At 50.0% G+C, this 15,856-nt stretch overlaps 1 protein-coding gene across 1 annotated transcript in view; it reads right to left on the bottom strand.

Moving 5' to 3' along the window:
* The window catches only part of SNX29 (sorting nexin 29), a 593,032-nt gene that overhangs the window by 39,739 nt on the left and 537,437 nt on the right, over positions 1-15,856 (bottom strand). Inside the window, exon 21 of the mRNA XM_023231145.3 lies at positions 8,137-8,276. Within this exon, the coding sequence (XP_023086913.1) occupies positions 8,137-8,276 (140 nt within the window). The remainder of the gene's footprint in view (positions 1-8,136; positions 8,277-15,856) is intronic.

The raw sequence follows: 15,856 nt of genomic DNA, 5'->3' as shown, positions 1-15,856 counted from the left end.
TCTAAGCTATCCCAGGACCCACAGCGCCACAGGTACCAGCCCACAAACGGTGACCGGGGCTGACTTTCCAGGCAGCTGCTGTGGATTCTGCAAAGCGCTCCACATGAGAATACGCTGTCCTTTGGGCAAAACAGCAGCAAAGTGTCCTCTGTGGCCTCAGATGGCTGCCGGTTCCAGAATCCAGTTTGTTCAGAGAGAGGCCCTGCCTGGCCAAGGCGGCCACGTTTCTAAGCAGAGCTGTTCAGTTGAACGTACCCCTCCCAGAGGTGTGATGTGGGCTGTGGCTCGCAAAGGCACCAACGTTTCCCCTTGCTGCCCTTGATGGCTTGTTGGTGGCACTCTCCCCATAGACGAGGGGCACAGGGATACCACCACAGCCGCGCTGCGCCACCTGCTCCCTGGGTCCGCAGCCAACTTGGCAGCAGAGGAGGACAGCCTGCTATTCTTAACGCTTTGGGGCTAGATGTTGATTCTGCACCTCTCTCATGAAGGGTTCTCTGGAAGACACCGGTTCCCCTCACTATGCCGACCAGGCTCTCTTCGGCTTTCGCACCTCCTCCCGCCTCTGCCCCATGGGCTCCAGTCTCCTGCCCTGTTCCTAGCTTCCATCCGAGGCCAACACCTCTTCCTGCCCTCTCTTTCCCTGGGCACCGGACCCCAACCTTGCAACCTCTGCAATTCCCCATATGTCAGCCAATTCTACGTTTTATACTGGTAAATCGCATGCCAAAGAGTGTTTCCAAATGCTTGAGACTGGGATTTGAGATGGTGAAGTCAGAATTCCTGCAACTTCTTAGGAATTCTCCAAATTACAAGTTATTCTTAAACTATTACTAACATCCTTCCCACTACTTACTCATTATCCTAGAAATCTAAAACTGTTCGCTTAATAATATCGAGTTTAGTAGGATTTGTAAAACACGATAGCCTAGAATGAATATCCAAACTCTGGGAGACACAAGTGAAGTGAACGCTGTTGGGTGCTGCTGGGAGAATCACGCAACATGGGCACCTCCTAGCAAGGCTCATGGCGCTACAGAGTCTGGTGTCCAGAATGCCAATTTAAGGACTTATTGTGCTTCCAAAACTTGTAACTTCTTGGAATGCCACTCACAGGAAGTATACAATTCACATAAACATATTAGTATTTATTTGCAAGAATGATTCATTGTTTGCAGTAGACAGAGCCAGGAACACACAGTTGGAACATGGCGTCAGTGCAAGGCAATCCTGACTAATGAGATCGTGACCATGTCTCTCCCATGTGTTCCTGTCCTGGTACCTGCAAACGGCGACCCAGACCTGCAGCTCCATGTGTTGACACCTCCTGCTCCTGCCTCTGCTCTGTAGCTGTGGATTCCTCCAAACTGTGATTGCTGCACCTTAATTTTCAGCAGGACAATTATAACACCCTTCTCCGACCTCTTGACTGGTTTTTCTTGTGATGTGAGATGGGAGAAGACTTACATTTCCTGAGGCATGCCTGGGAGGAACTGCCACCTGAAGCCAGCTCACAGGTGGCCATCCTAGGAGACGTTTACTCTGCTCTCGCCTGGCTCCGGGCTTGCCTTCGGGATGCACTTAGACCAGTTTCTGACCCCAATGCTTCCTTTACGTCTCATCTGCTCCTAAGTGGGCTTCCTCTCCTTGTACCCTTGACCTCTCTGCACCCAGATGTTCAGCCTCAAAAATTTGGCATCTTCTGCTGCTCCCCTTCCATTGCTCCAGCGGGAGGCCTAGTCACCTACTCAAGTCTCACCGTCCTCATCCCAGAGGGTGCCAATGCCACTGCTGCCCCCTTGCCATGAGGACCATGGGGCAGATGCTGCTGCACACCTGAGAGAGTAGGGCCCCATGTCCCCTCTTGGTAGGGCCTTCCAAACCCAGGTCCCTCTTTCCTCTTGGCCATCTGGGTCAGGCCCTCCCCGCCTTCTGTCTGCAACATGATAAGGGCACCCTAGCCCATCTCCCAATCCATCCACTATACCCAGTCCTGGCGTGCTCTTCGGAAAGCACAGCCCTGAGCTCACACACCTGCAAGGGTTCCAGCCCCCAGAGACCAAGACCTCCACCCCAGGTCCCAGGGCGCCCTGACCACAGGGCCAAGTGCCCTGTTCTCCAGCCACAGGGGATGACGTGGGGTTCCCTGCCCCTTGCAGCTGTTCTGCACACCTGGAAAGAGTGGCTTCCCCTTCGATCCAGATCAAATTGGTATTAGAGGGTGGGCTTTAGTGATGTCAGGAAAAATTTAAAATGCACATACCCTCTAAGCCACAGTGGCTTCTAGACATCAAGCCTGTAGCTCTACCTGCCAAAATGTGTATGTATCGAGATGTTCCAGACTAGTCTGAGGGAGAAAAATCTGGAAACCTCTGAACTGTTCAAGTAGAGCAATGGTCAAATAAATTAGGAAACAGCCATTACAGTGGATACTATTAGCTTTCAGAAGGACTGAGCCAGTTTTATTAAATTAAGAAAGGCGGCCAGGCACGGTGGTTCACGCCTGTAATCCCAGCACTTTGGGAGGCCAAGGCGGGTGAATCACCTGAGGTCAGAAGTTTGAGACCAGCCTGGCCAACATGGAGAAACCCTGTCTCTACTAAAAATACAAAAATTAGCTGGGCGTGGTAGTGGGCGCTTGTAATTCTAGCTACTCGGGAGGCTGAAACAGGGGAATCGCTTGCACCCAGAAGGCGGAAATTGCAGTGAGCCGAGATTGTGCCATTGCACTCTAGCCTGGGCGACAAGAGTGAAACTGTTTCAAAAAGACAGACAAAAGAAAAAAAAAATAGAAAGGCAAATTTCAGAACAGTGGAGTTTCTATTTGACTTACCTAAGTATTGATGATTTCCGCAAAATTACACAAGAGACTTGACAGTGAGTGCGAGGGTAGGTGTGCACATGGGGTGGGTGCTGTTTACTTCCTCATCTTCTTTCTGTGGTGTTTTAGGGTTTTTCCACACTAGAAGTTCATCACTTTCCCTAAAATATCTGCCCCCCACAATCTCTTTCCCCGAGACTCCCTTTCTGTTGGTAGAAACAGTTACACACATATGGTGCTTACTATGTGTGACGCGCTGTTCTAAAAGCTTCTAAAAGATCACTTTCCTCCTTAGTGGAAGAGCCAAAGACTACCAGCGACTCCAAAATCGACACCACACTTTCCATGTGGCTATCAGGGGTCTCAACTCACCTGCCTCGGAGGGCCAGGTGGCTGATGTAAGTCAGCAGAGCAGGCCAAGGGGAAAAGCAAGAGGGAGTAGTTGGAACGATGCCGAACTGGGACACGCTCACCCAAGGAAAGTGATGTGTGTGGACTTTTTATTGAACACACACCTAACCAGCAGGCCCGCGGGTTTGAGATCTCTTGCATGGCATCGCCACTCCTTCCTGGCACCTGGGCAATGCTGAGGACTTTGGAGTCTGGAAGGTTCTGGTCAGTCCACAAAGCAAGAGAAGTCAAAAGTTGCTACTTCCTGTTAGCAGTGACTTACAAAGCAGCTTAGGTTCAAGTGACCCCCGCAGTGCACAGGTCAGGGCGTGGCATCGCTGAGCTAAATGTAATCTGCTCACTGGGAGAACAAGGCAGCTCACATTTCAGCAAAACATGGATATATTTCACAATCCTAAGAGAGAATGCAGCAGCAAATGGGGGCGGGGGCAGGGGAAACCCAGACTGGGTTTTCCGCTGAAAATCCAGTTGGGAATTTCTGCTGTGACCTACATTACCCTGCCGCTTTCCAGCCCCCTAACTTTCTCTCTCCTCAAGGAGGAGCAGCAGAACATAATGTATTTCCCAAAGTTAAATTACTCTGCAGAGAACCATTTTAATAATGTGCTAAATGACAGCACAGCAAATCACTGAAGCTGTCACCGATGTGCGGTCCAGTTGCACTGAGCGAATTCTCCAAGTCTGAGCCTCCCTCCACGAATGCACGGCACCTCACGTCTCCCTGGGTATCTCCACCATCTGCGAACTGTCCCGTCTCTCAGTAAGCACCCTTTCCCCAAAAGTCAGTCGACGAACACAGCACGGGGTTTCCAAAAGATGTGGGCGTTGGGAGGCTGGCACTCACTCATCTGTTCCTTGTGTTGGGGAGTAGACTCTGGTCCCCCTCTGGGCCACACTGATACAGAGTTCAAAATAGAAAAGAAATGCCCCACTTCCCACCGGCCTACTTTCCAATTCAGAGCTGGCATTAACAAGGGAGGCAACGGGAGGCAGAGGGACTGGGAGGAAAAACGCAACCTCCCGATTCTTCAACTCAGATTTGTGCAGATGGCAGATTACTTAGAAGTCATGATGCCTCTTACGGAACACAGTGAAATATGGACACGTAAAATGGAATTAAAAAATGAAAGAGTGTGTGTGAAAGCAGGTCCCATCTAATACTGGACTGAAAGTTTTAAGTAACATTTGTGAGGAAAAACACAAGCAATTTCTACCCACTGGCTTTTATCTTTCCTGCCCACCTTCTCAGCTCCCAAACTGGAATGGGACCACCATTCCTGGAGCTCACCAGTGGCCCTGTTCATAGAACACACAGGGGCACAGTGTGTAAACCAAAAGCATGATGAGTAATGTGGAGTGTCCGCAGATTCAAATGGAGGGACGGTGGGAGCAGTGGGGAAGAGCCAGGACTGCAAACTCCAGAGCCATCATGCCGGTAAGTGGTCCACCCAAATATATGACATAACCAGGCAAACAGCATGGCAGGGGAGGCTGGCTCAGTGCCCGGGAGACAACAGGAGTTGGGGGTTCAGTGAACACGGGGCACCCAAGTGTGGGAGAGTGGGGGAACGGGGCTGTGACCAATTCTTCTGATTTTTCAAGAGAAGCTAGGTTGGGCGTGGTGGCTCACACCTGTAGTTGCAGCACTATGGGAGGCCGAGGTGGGTGGATCACCTGAGGTCAGGAGTTCGAGACCAGCCTAGCCAACATGGTGAAACGCCATCTCTACTTAAAAAAAAAATACAAAAATTAGCTGAGCATGGTGGCACATGCCTGTAATCCCAGTTACTTAGAGGCTGAGGCAGGAGAATCGCCTGAACCCAGGAGGTAGAGGTTGCAGTGAGCCAAGATTATGCCACTGCACTCCAGCCTGGGCAACAGAGTGAGAACTTGTCTCAAAAAAAAAGATGCTTGACATCTGGATTTTTTTATCTGACACCTAATTTTTTGATGTTGGCAAGTACTTGAATAAAGAAAAATAAATAACAAAACAAAACCCCACTATACTGGCTAAATAAAATAAGTTCGAGAATCAGGCTCAGTCCGCAGGCTGCAGGCTTCTCACCTACATCCCAAAAACATGGGCTATGGTGCCAAACACCCTAGCATCCCATTGTGCTGGGTGGGGACCCTGGGACCAGCCAGGTCACCCCTTTGAGCCTCACTTCCCTCGTCACCATGAAATAGATTTCACTGGCTCTCCAGAAGACGAGATGAGATGGGTGCTGTGAAACACGAGGCTGGCATCCACAGGAAAATGGGAGGCCCTCTCTTTAGTGAACAATCCAGTTACGTTCAGTAACTCAAATGGACTTTCTGGATCCTAAATCAACATTTAAAAGAACCAAGGAGAAAATCTATCAAGATTTATAAGAATAATAATGCTTTGGGGTTTATTTCCTTAGCCAGGAGATTTTTATTTTGTTTTTTTTTAACCAGAAATCTCTCAGGCTCGGCTTTCCAGCTGAGACAGCAGTCTCGCTGCTTTCTGTGGGCAGCACATGGAGAAAGGACACGATCAGGTGGAGATTCGTCAGCACGGGCAAGACTTGCCTGTGCCTCATCCATCATCACCCCAAAATGAAACAATCCGTACATTCCGACCTGTAATCCCATCCTGCTCAAAAAGGAAGAAGAAGGGAGCAGTGTGATTTGGAACAGCGAGGAAAGCCGGAGAGCTTTTATTAAAAGAGCTGTTTAATTTCAACTGGGGTCTAGACCAACATGTAGTGAAAATTCCAGCATCGACACTGTGTCTTTTGCCACAGTCTCCCACTGAAATTCTTGTTTTCTAAAGCCCATACATTGAACCTTGTGTTCTGTGAGGTTTCTCTCTCAGCGCTGACTGACGGCAACCAGCGTGGCTGAGATGCACATCACGCCGAGGCTCGCATTAACGTGCAGTTTTTACAATTCGGCACACGAATGTTTGGGAAACACTGGACCGGAGAGGCCTGGGCTGTGGAGCCCTGTGCGGGGTGGGGGACACTGACTTGCGGATGGGGCAGTGTCTCCTGCTCACACTGTCAACATCAGGAGCATCTTAGGAGCAACTTACTCAGTTTTCATCGGGGAATTCAGCCGATGTACGATGACTCCACGAGAGGCTAATTTCCCCACACACCCCAGGCTGCCTGTAAGGGGATGCCTCTAAGAGAATGAGACCTCCTCATGTGAACTATCACGGCCATTTCCAAATACTGAGATCAAGGCCCTGGCATCACAAATAAAAGGAGAAAAGGAAAATAAAGCGTTCTAGATACTGTCTTCTATTCAGGATAAAAAGGCACTGCTTATCAAAGGCAGCACAATACTATGATGTCTTCTCACAAAAACCCTGAAACAATTAGAAAATCTAAGCAACCATCTTGGAGACAATTTCAAAGGGCCTAGGCAGGGAAGACCGGGGGCAGCTGCTCATGTCTAACTGGATGGTACTGCTGGGCACACCCCACAGACAGAAGCACACCCCACAGAAGCCGGCTCCCAAAGGTGCACCCCACAGAGAGGAGCAGAAATCCACCCTCTGTTTTGAACCCAGCCTCACCATCAGAACAACTGTTAAAGAGCTACAGTGACAGGAAACTCTTATTTTACCCCAACAAATCATACAAATCACACCGACCCAGAACAGTGCTTCCTGAATGAGTCCCAATCCCACAGGTCTTCTCTACGGACTTTTACGTTTCATGTTTCTATTACATTAAGATTTTAGAAATAATAGAATTACATTCTGTAGCATCTGAAGACTACAAAAACCAAGTCGGGCTTGATGATCTTCGTTCCCCTAATTCCAAGGATGTAAACGTCAGAGGTCCCAGGTTATGACAACAGAGTGGACTACTCAGTGCTAAGGCAGTGACATCAAAAGGACGGCCTGATGTTTCCTGGCAATGGGACCAGAGCAAAGAGGTGGATGAGGTCAGCATGCCTGGCATGTGGCAAGTGAAAAGAAGTCACTGCATGACATTTCGAGCCAACATTAGCTTTCTTGAAAACAGTAGCATCCATTGGGTTAATTGACAATTTTGAACTGCAATGATTTTCTTTTCTTTTTTTTTTTTTGAGATGGAGTCTTGCTCTGTCACCCAGGCTGAAGTGCAGCGGTGTGATCTCAGCTCACTGCAACCTCTGCCTCCTGGGTTCAAACGATTGTCCTGCTTCAGCCTCCCAAGTAGCTGGGACTACAGGTGCCCGCCACCATGCCCAGCTAATTGTTGCATGCCCGGCTAATTTTTGTATTTTTAGTACAGATGGGATTTCACCATGTTGGCCATGCTGGTTTCGAACTCCCGACCTCATTGATCTGCCCACTTCGGCCTCCCAAAGTGCTGGGATTACAGGTGTGGGCCACCGTGCCCAGCCTGAAGCACAATGATTTTCTAAGTGCATAATATGTAAACTTTAAAAATTTTTTTTTCACTTTTTCAATAGAAGGTATTTAAATAATATTAATGTTCATTTTAAAGTAATACTCATATAAAAATAACTTAAGTTAATATCTTACCAGTCTGGGAGAACTTTTCCTTGGGTTCATCACCCAAGCTTGAGAAACACTGACACAGTTTGTTTCAGTTTTGGAGCACCCAGTGGGCTGTGTAGAAAAGGAATCTTTCCTTGATTGAAATGTGTCAAAGTATAAAAACACAGAGCCCCGAGTTTATTTGTGAGCCTCAAGTCAACAAAGCTCATTTGCAGGCCTGCTCTCTTCCCATCCCTTTAGAAGCTCCAAAGCGCTGAGGCCCAGCCTCCATCGCGGCACCTGGAACAGGCCCTGGAGTTTGCCTGGGTCCCGTGGCGATCAGGGCATCACGGAGAGCCGCTGTGCTCCCCAACCTTTATAAAACGACCAAGAACGAAGTGCTGGCAGGGCTGGCGGCGCATCCCATGGGAGCAGTACTTACACGAAGAAGGGCATCAGCTGGATGAGGGTCTCCTTCTTGGGGCTGGCGGCGAACTCGGGGACCATCTGGATGACTTTGTTCATGACGCTGCGCAGGTAATTCTGGAGCTGCTTTCTTCGTTCCTCCACAAACTTGGCATCCTGAGGAAACGCAAAACATCTTCGCTCAGGTATGTGTTCCTCACCTGGTCAGAAACAACCCCATAGAACAGGCGATCACCCATCAGTGCCCTCCCAGCAGCCAACACTGATTAAGCAACTGCCTCGTGTGACTGGTCCCTAAGCCCTTACATGTATCATCACATGGAATAACAAGAAAGATGCCCACGATATTATTATTAAGTGGAGGAAAAGCAGGTCCAAGACCTATATCTGGTGTGTTCCTATTCAAATGGGACGGTTATTTACGGGGCACCAAAACGTGCCGAATGTGGTGCTGGGGTCAGGGGTAGAACAATGAACGCACTGCTGTGGCCTTCGTGGAGTTCACGTGCCCACGAGGGTGACGCAGATCGATCCAGCAATCACACAGGTCAGTGTGATTATCAATCACACCAAATGCCACTCCAGAGCACGGGCTTAATTTTGCCTTCAGAGGAGTTTCTCGAAATACAAATCAACTGCCACTGATTAAGAAAGAGATTTTATTAATAAACAATTTCTGTGTTCTCTTGAAAAACTAGGATGCGTGGGCCACGATGCCGAGGCGGGCAGATCAGCTGAGGTTGGGAGTTCGAGACCAGCCTTACCAACAAAGAGAAACCCCGTCTCTACTAAAAATACAAAATTAGCCGGGTATAGTGGCACATGCCTGCAATCGCAGCTACTTGGGAGGCTGAGGTACGAGAATCGCTTGAACCCGGGAGACAGAGGTTGCGGTGAGCCAAGATGGCACCATTGCACTCCAGCCTGGGCAACAAGAGCGAAACTCCATCTCACACACACACACACAAAACCTAGGGTGCATGGTAGCATGGCCCCACCCATAGGTCCATACCAGGCTGGGCTGTGCAGTGTGGCCCCAGAAGGCAGGCACAGGTTCCCAGGTCTGAGCAGTTTCCACCACTCAGTGATCAGGGGCTCTGTGCTCCAGAACCCCCTCACTCCTCCTGCAGCCCCCACCACACCCGTGTCTGTTTGCTATTTGTGGGCAGGGCCAGCGTGCTTGGTGTGTAACCCACACGGTTGCAGAGGGTCCACGCTGGTGAGCTGCTGCCCACCTTGACATTCTCATTAATTTGGAACCAGGGACTCCACACTGTCACGTTGGCCTGGGCCCCACACATTCCATAGCCAGTCCTGCTTTGTGCATCTGTGCTAACAGCCCCTGGCTTGTAACAAAGACACCCTGGGCAGTAAGCGTCGGGGCCGGGAAAGGCTTTCTCTGAGACAATCATGCTCCTTCTGGACTGAAGACCAAGCAAGGTGAAGAAACAAAGAGCTGAGAGAAGGCAGTGGAGGAATGGGGTCTTTCCAACCTCACAGAACACAAGGGGGAATGTTCTATGATGATTGTGAGAAACAGATGAGAAAACTGCAGTCTGCAGCGGACCTTGGTACCTCACCCGGGAGGCCCCATAGTTCGGATGTGGTACTCGTCTCTGCTCTCCCTGTGCAGGCACAGAGCTGGCCCAAGGCAGGGGCTTGGTCACAGTCTGTCAGCACCTCGAAAAACTGCCTAGCATCACGTGCCCTAGTCCCCGGTGAAGAGCTCCCACAGGCCAGGTGTGGTGGCTCACGCCTGTAATCCCAGCACCTTACGAGGTTGAGGCAAGAGGATCACTTGAGCCCAGGAGTTTAAGACCAGCCTGGGTAACATAACAAGGCCCAATCTCTACAAAAAATTGAAAAAAGTAGCCAGGCGTGGTGGTGTGCACCTGTAGTCCCAGTTACGTGGGTGGCTGCAGCAGGAGGATTGCTTAAGTCCTAGAGGTAGGGTGCACAGTGAGCTATGATCACACTACTGCACTCCAACCTGGGAGACAGTTAGACCCTGACTGTATTAGTCCATTCCTACACTGCTATAAAGAACTACGTGAGACTGGGTAATTTATAAAGAAAAGACGTTTAACTGGCTCATGGTTTCGCAGGCTGTACAGGAAACATGGTGGGGGAGGCCTCAGAAACTTACAATCATGGTGGAAGGCAAAGGGGACGCAGGCATGTCTTACGTGGCTGGAGCAGGAGGAAGAGAGGGAAAGGGGAGGTGCCACATACTTTTACACAACCAGATATCATGAGAACTCACTGTCACGAGAACAGCAAGGAGGAAATCCACCCCCATGATCCAATCACCTCCCACCCGGCCCCACCTCCAATACTGCGGATTACAATTTGACAGGAGATTTGGGCAGGAACACAAATCCAAACCATATCACTGACTCTAAAAATCAAAATCAGAACAAAAAGAAGAGAAGAGTTCCTACAAAGCCCTGCCAAGGCCCCGAGCATGGCAAGAAGAGTCTTTCTTAAGCGGCGCCTCTGAGCCAGGGTTGGTAGATTTAGCAAATGAGAATACAGGGCACCCAGTGAAATATGAACTTCAAATAAACAATGAATAATTTTTCAGCAAAAAGTACGTTCTATGCAAGGAAACCTTTCCATACAGTATTGGCGATACACTTACACCACAAAATTATTGGTTTATCTGAACTTCCAATTTCAATGGGCATCCTTATATTTTCTCTGGCAAGCCTCTTGCGAGCACCAGGTGGGAGATGGAACCATGGAGCGTCTATGCCAGCAGGGGTCCCTCGGGGCCACTCCAAAGTCACAACAAAATCTTCTTGTCCAAAGCCGCCTCTGATGCGCGGCCTCAGTGGGGGACCTTTCTCCACAGGGGTGGAAGCTCTCAAACACTGCTGAGAGCCACTCCAGTGTCACCATCAGTCCAGCTGGTGGCTAAAATCTCACAGCCCGGCAGGAGGTGGGCTATGTACAAATGAGAGAAGACATTTAGACGAGGTTGTCCTAGGGTCCTACAACCCAACCTGGAGCCTCTGCTCACCCCTTCTGAACGCTGGTTCTGCTCCTCGGAAGACAAGTTTCCACCTACCATTAAACAATGAGATGCTTTTCCTTGGAAGGTGGTTAAGATGCCAGATTAGTGCCCAATGGAGCTCATGAAGCCTAGTTTTTCATCTGCACAAGAAACCCTCAAGGCAGCTTGAGAGACTCTACCGCAGAAAGACAAGAAACGAGCTCATCAGCCCTGCAAGAACTTGTGAAGGTTTTTCTTTTTTTTGGAAGGGAAATGCTTAAAACACTAAAGCAATGAGGAGCGATCAGAGATGGTCATTCCTGTTGTACGTGGGGTGGTGCTACAGAGCCCAAGGAAAGTGACCCTCCCACCCCCAAAATAAAGGTTAGAGAATTGCATCCATGAGTCTAATCTGCCTCTCTCACCCGGGTCTCAGAGGCCCCTGGAGGAATCCCAAGTCTCTTCCAAGTGCTCACCCCTCACAATAGCTGCTCCCTGGAAACCTAGGCCAGGTTCTACGCTAAGAACATCCAATATGGCAGTAACTAGAATTTTTTAAAAATCTGATTTATTTCAATAATTTTTGGGGGTACAGGTGATTTCTGGTTACATGAATGAGTTTTTTTGTTTTGTTTTTGTTTGAGACTGTGTCTCACTCTGTCGCCCAGAGTGGCGGGCAGTGGCACAGTCTCGGCTCACTGAATCCTCCGCCTCCCAGGTTCAAGCAATCCTCCTACCTCAGCCTCCCAAGTAGCTGGGATTACAGGCACACGCATAGCCATGCCTGGCTAATTTTTGCATTTTTAGTAGTGACGACTGGTCTCGAACTCCTGACTTCAAGGGATCCGCCCACCTCAGCCTCCCAAAGTACTGGGATTACAGGCATGAGCTACTGCACCCGGCCTTGAACGAGTTCTTTAGTGGTGAATTCTGAAACTCTAGGGCCCCCTTCACCTGAGCAGTGTGCACTGTACTCAAGTATGGGGTCATTTATCCCTCACCCCTCTCCCAACCTCCACCATGCCTGAGTCCCCAAAGTCCATTATATCACTCTGTATGTATTTGCATGCCCATAGCTTAGCTCCACTTATAAGTGAGAATACATGGGATTCGGTTTTCCATTCCTGAGTTACTTCACTTACAGTCATGGCCTTTGGCCCCATCCAAGTTGCTACAAAAGACATGATTTCGTTCCTTTTTATGGCTGATAGTATTCCACGGTATACTGAAACCACATTTCCTTTCTCCATCGACGTCTGTGACATCTTCACTCACACTCGGTTCTCAGAGCTTTCCCTGCCCTGTGTCACTACAGCACATCCAAGGCTGGTCACTGAATTTCAGAAAGGTGAGGCACTTGTACAAAGGGTCAAGACCAGCAGGTGGCTGAGCAGGGCCTTCCGTCAGGCAGCAGGGACAGACTCCCCCATTACAGAAGACAACTTTCAACCTTCCAAAGAAAAACCCATGGGTTCCTCTACACCAGGCTTCCCCAAAGCGAGGTTCACTTCTTTGAAATTCTACTTCTAGGTTGGCTTTAGCAGAAGCCATTTGCCCTGTGAAAAGGAGGAAGCCTGACACCTGGGTGCGAGGGCAGGCGGAGCTGCCTGGCTCATCCTCCACCCTGGGCACTGTTCCCTCAGGTCTCACTCTGACCTTAGAGGTGCAGACACCTTGCCTAAATTGCAGCACAGGACTCAGTAGAATGTGACCTGAGAGGTGTGGAAGATCCCAGAATAATTCATGGAAGGCTATATTCTTGCCTGTGACTGTGTTTTGTTTTCTTACATTTTTATTGTGAATTTTTTTTTTTTTTTTTGCGGGGGGGGACAGGGTCTCTCGCTCTGTCACCCAGGCTGGAGTGCAGTGGTGCAGTCCCTGGATCAAGAGCTTCTCCTGCCTCAGCCTCCCAAGTAGCTGGGACTACAGGTACGCTCCACCATACCTGGCTAATTTTTGTATTTTTAATAGAGACAGGTTTCGCCATGTCAGCCAGGCTGGTCTCGAACTCCTGACCTCAGGTGATCCACCTGCCTCGGCCTCCCAAAGTGCTGGGATTACAGGTGTGAGCCATCACGCCTCGCTGAAAAAATTTAAATAGGGCAAAAAGCAGTGCAAATTTTAATGAATCCCCACAATACTTTGTCTGAAAAGTCTTAACTCTTTTCCGTATTTATGTCATCATTTCTATCTTCTCGCTAAGGTGTTTTAAGGTAAATGATAGTCATGACATTTTACTCCTAAATACTTCGGTGTGTATTTCTGAAAAATTAACAACATTTTGCCATTTAAACACAATGGCATAATCTCCTCCAACAAAATGAATGACTCATTGGTGCTATCTAAGACCTGGCCCGTGTTTAAATGTTTGCGTTTTCAAATGTGCCTGCTGCTTCTGGAATTTTAAAAGGAGTTACAGTGCACCTTTTTATCTGTCCATTCTTTAAGAGGTTGAATGCAGCACTGTTCAGACTGGATTCCCCCGGGATCACCTGGGTTCTGACCTTTTGGGGGACGTGATGCGGCCCATTTTCACCACAAGCTGCTCACAGAGGTCCACAGACTAAATGTGACCCACAGGTATGTTTTGTATGGCCTGAGCAACGTCTTCAAACATTAAAACCAGGAGATTTCTGCATAAAACCCAGATTTCTGGCTTCCCTTTAAGTAATGAGCAGCCCTGCCAGTGGGTAGGGGCTAAGCCAGGAGTGCCTAATTAGCGGACCACATAGCACTGTCACTCTGCCCAGCCTGGTCCCCTGCCTGGTGGCCTCTGTGATCCAGTGCATTTGCAAGCCCTGGTTTATACCCCTTGCACAGGCAGTATGACCAGCCAAGGCCCTAGAAATGCATCCCAGAGGCTACACTGCATCGACTTTACATCATAAGTGACATTCCCTGGGACTGTCAGAGACCTGCGGTACCATTTACCGGCTCGGTGGGAATGCATGGAGATCCCTTGGAATCTCAGTTTCTCATCTGCAGGATAGCGATGGAGTACGCCTACCCCATTGGTAATAACCCAGGCTCAGCACCTGGTTGCCGACATGGCCCGCCAGGCCTGTGACAGGTGCTGATGATCCACTGATGTTTAGCTGGGATCCTTTTCCTCCAGGAGTTAAATGTGCAGGAGGGGGCGGGGACAGGCTGGGGCAAGTGCTGCGATGGAAGCCACAGGTGCTCAGGAAAGCTTGCAAGGAAGAGTGTCTATGTTTGCAGGAGGGCTGGAGAGAGCGTTTCACTCCAGGGAAGCAGCCTCGGAAGCCGGTGCTTTAGCTGGCTCCTGGAGGAAAGACATGTGGCCATCAGATGGTCAAGGTAGTGCCCTGGGGGTGGGGGAAGGGCATGCCAAGTGGAAAGAATAGCAAATGCAAAGAAGAAATGCCCGGGCAGAAGGAGCTTGGCTTGCTGGAACAGGAGGCAGCCCGTGTGGCTGGGTTTAGCAGCTCCAGAGGTGTAAGACTGCAGTGTCAGCAGCAGTAAAACGGTGCAGAGCCACATAGACCAGGGAACAAAGCCAGCGGGGGCTGGGAAGCAGGAGGTCGATGATCTGATAAACACTGAGAGGGAAAGCCTGGGGACAGGAGGGTGAGGCAGCTTAGGCAGAGACAGCTCTCAAAACTCCATCACGACCCTTTGCTATTGGAATTCTTCAATGGCTCCCATGCACTCCGTCCATCTCCCAGGACACATGACTAAACTCCTAGCATGGCTCATAGGAACCTTGCCATGGGGCCCCAGCATGCCTTGCCAACCTCTCCTCATGTCACCTTCTCCCCAACCGCAACCCTCACCAACACCGTAGTATGTTACCAGCCCCGAGTTTCTTCTCATGTCCAGCACGCAATCTCCTGATGTCTCCCATCTCTGTCTGGGATGTCCCCCTGGCCCAGAAGGCCCTGCCATTTTGGTCTTTGCTCCTGTGCCACCACCTCTGAGAGACCTCTCGGGAAATGCCAGTGGAGGTGGCCCAGGCTTTCTCTGATCCACTCCTCGTTCTCCCTTCTTCAAAGCACTCGGTGCTTCCTGGGAGAGTCTTGTTCCTTCACTGTGGGCCTCTTGCTCGCTCCCCCACCTCCCTTGCTAGACGGTAATTCCACCAAGGCAGGGACCTTATCTGTCTGGTTGATCCTTTATCTCTGGAGCCTAACACACTTCCTGGAGATCCCAAGAGGCTCCATACACATTTGTTGAAAGAACAAATACCTGTTGGGGATAAAATCAGGGAAGCCCAGGCAGGCCACAGGAAGAATGGCCTGGAGGGTGTTGCCAAAGTCCAGAGAGAGAGAACAAAGACCCCTGGTGGTGGAGTAGACAAACTGGCCTGGAAGGCAGCTCCCTGGTTCCAAAGAGAGCCGAACACCAGGGAGCAAGTGAGTGAAGATGGGGAACTAGGCCTTCAGAGGCCCCATCTGTCACATGGACCTCCCAGGAGGAGAGGGGACATCCAGGAAGGAGCCCTGACCCCCTGAGGAGTGTCCAGCTCTTAAAGGGCCATGAGGGATCTGTGAGTTTTCTGGTTGGGCTCCTGGGGCCGCAGCCAAAATTCCGATGAGAAGCCACAGGGCTGGAGGCAAGCCCAGCGCACGGAACCTGCCAGAGTCCTCTGGGGGCTGCCTAATGAGTCCTTGCCGCCCGTGGCCCTGCTGTCACTCTGTGGCATTCCTATCGTAACACCATCGTCAATGATGCCTGAGAGCTATTCATACACGGCACTGGGAGTTGGGCCTCGCTTTCAAAA

This window comes from Piliocolobus tephrosceles, chromosome 17, assembly GCF_002776525.5.
Source record: "Piliocolobus tephrosceles isolate RC106 chromosome 17, ASM277652v3, whole genome shotgun sequence".
Classification (NCBI taxonomy): domain Eukaryota; kingdom Metazoa; phylum Chordata; class Mammalia; order Primates; family Cercopithecidae; genus Piliocolobus; species Piliocolobus tephrosceles.
The sequence above is the reverse complement of the archived record's forward strand: the minus strand, read 5'-3'. Positions and strand labels throughout refer to the sequence as shown.